The following is a 5,314-nucleotide window of genomic DNA, read 5'->3' as shown; positions in this document are numbered from 1 at the left end:
TATATATATATATATATGTATATACACAAATTTTTTTATGTATATTGTCTTTTTATTTATATATATATTTTTTATTTTGAATTTATTTTTGTAGGTTTTCGAGCAATAGGGTGTGGAGTATTCTTATCACTTCTTGCTGGTTTCTTAATTAATTTCTTACTTGGTTATAGCACACAGCCAGTAAGAGCTTATTCCCTCTTTTATTTAAGGGTTTTTTAGATATTTAAATACTCCAAAAGTAAAAGAAATGCCAAAAAGAGGAAGCTTTACATGCATACCACTCAATTTTTATGTGTTTACAGATCTAACTTCAATTTTACATACATGCCGCCTTACCTATGCACAAAAAGATGTGTTTTATCATTTAAAAGTTGAAATGGTGGTATCTTTGATGTCATATGAAAGATTTGATTGGTGTAAATGTAAAAAAGTAAAATTTAGGTGTTAGATATGTAAATGCATAAATAGCAAAGGGGTGGTATGTATGTAAGTAACAAGGTTCCAACGATTCTTCTTCCTTGCCTAACAACCATACAAATTTTATTATATGTATTTTATAGTATATCAAGGAAACTAAATGCTTTAAAAATTAAATTTTTCTCATGTATTTTGTATACATTAATTAAAAAATAGAAACTAAAGAAGATTTAGATTTACTTATTGGACAAATATGATATATCCTTTATATTATTTGGTTTTCATCATGGGCGAACTCAAATTTGAATTTGTATATATAATAAGAAGGCAATTTGGTGTTTTGCTGCTCCTAAAATATCAGTTTTGACTCTCCTGAATTTTCACTTTGTCATTCGTTGTCCCTCCTGCTAATTACTTCGTTATGTAGGGGTGGATACCCTCTCCTCTCCTACCCATCCACATAAGAAACATACATAAATGCAAGCATGGAAGTGACTCTGAAACATATGATACAGAAGGAAGGTGCAATTTCTATTATTATTACTCTTTTCTCCTCTTCTTATATATATACATCTTTTATAACATTATAATAATAAAGAAATAGCATCATTTCATTTGTTCTTAATGTAGGTTTGACCCTGCAAAATTTGATGCAATTTTCAGTAAATATGCAATTACACATTCAGATGCATTAACAGGAGCTGAGCTCCACAAAATGCTTCAAGCTAATCGCAACCTCACAGACTTCATTGGAAGGTTGGTTGGAATCTAACTAATAATGCTTTTAGATTTTTAACCTTTGCCAATTTTACAAATGCTTTAGTTTGTTTGGTTTGAAATTTTTCTATTACATAATGCACCTACAATTTAAGATATGTAAATGCAGGGGTATAGCACGAGCGGAATGGCAGTTGCTTTACTCGCTGGCAAAAGATGAAAGAGGGCTGCTGCACAGAGACGCCATCAGGGGCTTATTTGATGGGAGCTTGTTTGAGCAGTTGGAGAAGAAGAGAAAAGGAGAATAAATTATCATAATTAATTGCAATTTAAACCTTTCACATAATATTCTGCATTTTATTTATCAAAAAACATGCAAAGTAACATTTAATTCATGCAGGGAGAAATAGTATAAAATGAATGTTTTTTTAATTTTCATGTTTATTTGCATATTGGTGCTGATAAAGGTTTTATTTGTGAGAACTCAAATACGTGTTAAGGATTTCTGTAAATTGTTTGGTGTTTATATGTATGAATGGAAAATCACAAGTTGTTTCTTGTTTTAGTTAAGTGGTTGTTTGATTGGGAAAATTTATTGTGTAATGTAACTCTATTGTAAGGATTTTAAAAAATTTGGTGTTTTCATTGTAATGTAACCCTTCATTTCATAGATTTCATGATATATATAGACATCAATGGTATAAGACCCCTCAGGTCTAGAGTTCGAATCCCCTCTGGCATAGTTGGTTTTAAGGAGGTGGCACTCGAATTGTTAGACACATTATGGGCGGCTGAGGCTCGTATAATAGCCTCTTGTCATTCCTTTTCAATATATATATATATTGCGTTTCCTGTTCTGTTGGTTGTCATCCATGGTATAAGACCTCTCAGGCTGGGGGTTCGCATCCCTTCTGGCGACGTGCACCGTAAGGAGGTTGTACTCGAATTATTTGGTACATTAGGAGTGACTGGAGGCTTGTATAATAGTCTCTAATCAAATTTTCCTAAAAAGCATATATGAAAGAGTTGAAATGAAAAACAGTTTAAGCTAAGCGGAAGATGCAATGAAGAAATATTAACTTCTTTTTGTATGTCAAGGAGAAACCATTTACATTACAATAGCCACCAAAATTTATCATAGGTTGGCTTATACATTAACACATAATGAATTTATTATACACGAATCTTAAGACATATCATTTCTATTTCACTTTCGTGTGAATATTTTAATTAATGTTATCTTAATAATGTTCTGTTTAAGGTTGTGAAAGCAGGATCAGATGTTAAACAGAAAAAAAAGGGTTCGAGGTTCATTGGTTCGAACGGAGTTTAATTGGGATTGAATCGGATGACATAATAAATAAAAAAGTAATTAAATATAATCTGAATAAAACAATAGTAGATTTTTCTTGGGGAAAGGAAAAAAAATTATACTTACATATATATATATATATATATAATACTCAAAGGCTTAATACATGAGAATTGTGTGGTTAAAAACAAAAACTCTGGAGCTGAAGAAGAACATAAATATTTAATGTATTCCCAAACTTTTGTGGTTTGTAAGAACTACTAAACAGCAATTTACGGCCCATTAAGACAATTGGATTTTTTATAATTGAATGGGATTAAAATCTTCTAATAAGTGCAAACGATTTTCAGAAGATTAAAACCTGCAATAAAATAAATAATTTATTTTAGGCTCAAGTCAAGTGAGTAAATAGTCATAAAAGGCTCGTGTAATTTAAATATTTGATATATTGTTTCAATACATTGGTTGATATTTTAAGTGATGAGGTGCAAATTTGATATTTTGACTCGAATCACAAAAGTAAATCTCAAAACCGGTGTGACCATGCCCTAAGGTGGTGGGACCACACTAGCCAGATAGAGCGCACAACGTAGTTATGTGGGGTCTTGTGTGTGGCCATGTGGACCCCTCATCTTTGACACTTGCTACAGTGGTGTGACCACACCCGAGTTTGACGTGGCCACACCGACACAACCTGTTTCACGATTTCTATCCTTCGATCACAGGATTTTCGCCGGTGATACTGCTAGGATCACTGGACAATGCGTTTTGTCTAGTCCTTCACCCAAAAATGGTATGGGGTTAACCTAAACCCATTCCAAAAGACACAGCGTGGCTTGGAACCAAGGGATATATTCCCTGAGGCATAAGAAGTTTGGATCAGACTCGCTTGTGCGATCAGCTGGAGAAGGAGAGCAGGAGAGCTTTTGGAGAGAGATTGGAGGGGAAGTTTCTTCATCTTCCGTAAAGAGAAGGTTAGGGAAAAGATTTCTTCCATCTTCCTCCCCTTTTTCTTCTTATTTTTCTTCACTTCCGCCGTCACCTTCTTCATCTCCAGTGACTTCTAGTAAGTTGATCATAGAAGAGCTTCTTCATAGCATTGGAGAAGGAGAACTCCAACGATCTCTTCATTCTCTTTGGCGAAGAGAGCATATTCATCACTTTGGATAAGGACAAACTCTGGCCTTGTCCTACTCTCTGGTGAGGAAAGATTCTTCACTATCTTGGAGAAGGAATTAGGCTTTGTCAATGTCACCTCGAAGGAGCTCGAGCAAGCCCAGAGAATGTGCCATCAACCATCGTGTCCCTGAGATCTCATAAACTCTTGTGATTTTCATTCCTAGAGCCCCCTACGTCTGGATAGAGAAGTTAGGTTAGGATTTTTGTGTGTTTACAGGAAGACCCATAAAATTAGGTGCTTTGTGTTTTCCCCTATAAATCCAAAGAGTAAAACCTATCCTTTTTCTTTCTAGCCCAAAATTTGAAAGCGGTGTTGTGTTAATCTCGTTGTTTGCATCGTTGGTTTCATCCAGATGGACCCGAAAAAATGAAGGCATTCCTTTCGTCGCTGTCTTCTCGGTCATGGAGAGTCCCCATCTAGTGTCGTCCAAATGAAGGTGGGCATCTTGTTGCTTCGTATAATAAGATGTTGGTATACCTCTCCATCACTCATAGATTTCCTGTGAGTTCACTAAGAAAAATATGCATCGTTGAACCTAATCAGGTCACATACTGCATGTGTTTGCATTTTCATCATGTGCAGCACATGATTAATAAAATATGCATTAAAAACATCCATTTTTTCCATGTGTTGTCAATCGACCACCTCGATCGGCAATCTCTCCTGTAGATTTGATTGATCGGTCTCTATCGGCTCGATCGTATAGACCAACTAACCTTTGTTGATCGGTCGCACACCTTAGCCCAATCAACCATCTTCAGCCCACTCGATCGATCATCAATCACTGGTCTTGAATGGATTGATCGACCATTATTCATCGATCGGCCTCACACCCCGTCCAGATCGACCATCTTTGGTCCACTCGATCGACTAACTACCATTGGTTTGATCGCATCAATCGGCCATCCTTCGACGTTTGACCGTACACTCTGGTTTGATCGACCATGTTCGATCCACTCAATTGATTGGTCGCCACCAACTATATCGTATCGATTGAACATCCTTCATCGATCAACCACACAACCTAGCTCTATCGGGCATCTTCAATCTGCCCAATTGATTGATCGCCACCAGCCCAATCACATTGACTGACCACTTTCTGTCGATCAACTAGATCAACTACCCATGTTAGCTCAATTGACCACCTTAGTTGGCTCCATCGAACGACCACCACCGATCCAATCAACTGATCAACTCTTTTTTATTTAGTATGTTGCATCAATTGCATGCTTTTTCACATTGTTTGCATTAGCTCATCCACATTTGCACGCTGTAGTGCATTTGAGAGCATACACCCTCATATGCACGTGATGAGTATTTGTGCCTCCCAGCGACACATTACTGTATATATTTGTTTTTTGACATACTTATGTCACTTTGTATCATATCACGAGAGGTTCACACTTTATACTTTTGCATTCTTTCTCGCATGACATCTTGTGTGTTCATAACTTACATGCTTGAAGTTTTTTGCACTTGGACCCGTGTCTTCACACACTTACCTCACACATTCACAGATCATGTGAATGGATAGCTTGTCAACAAGCCCATCCAGTGCATAGTTCTTTCCAACAAGAATTTCATTACCTTTCACTTCCTATGACACCACTTAGGACTATCGTAGGAAATTTATTTAGTTACTGCTCCTTGCACACGTAGACAACACTGCTCCGGACTGGCGTAGGCAC

General features: G+C 36.4%; 1 protein-coding gene across 1 annotated transcript; it reads left to right on the top strand.

Annotated features, from left to right (window-relative positions):
* Window positions 1-94: 94 nt before the first annotated feature.
* On the top strand, window positions 95-1,661 carry LOC110021905 (probable peroxygenase 3; the record flags this gene model as incomplete). The annotated part of the gene is given in 4 exon segments (XM_020720613.1): window positions 95-180; window positions 845-939; window positions 1,048-1,173; window positions 1,304-1,661. Coding segments are annotated over 4 exon segments (446 nt in total), but the record flags the coding sequence as incomplete, so codon positions are not given.
* Window positions 1,662-5,314: the final 3,653 nt, after the last annotated feature.

Source organism: Phalaenopsis equestris, unplaced genomic scaffold (genome assembly GCF_001263595.1).
Source record: "Phalaenopsis equestris unplaced genomic scaffold, ASM126359v1 Scaffold000151, whole genome shotgun sequence".
Classification (NCBI taxonomy): Eukaryota; Viridiplantae; Streptophyta; class Magnoliopsida; order Asparagales; family Orchidaceae; genus Phalaenopsis; species Phalaenopsis equestris.
The sequence above is the reverse complement of the archived record's forward strand: the minus strand, read 5'-3'. Positions and strand labels throughout refer to the sequence as shown.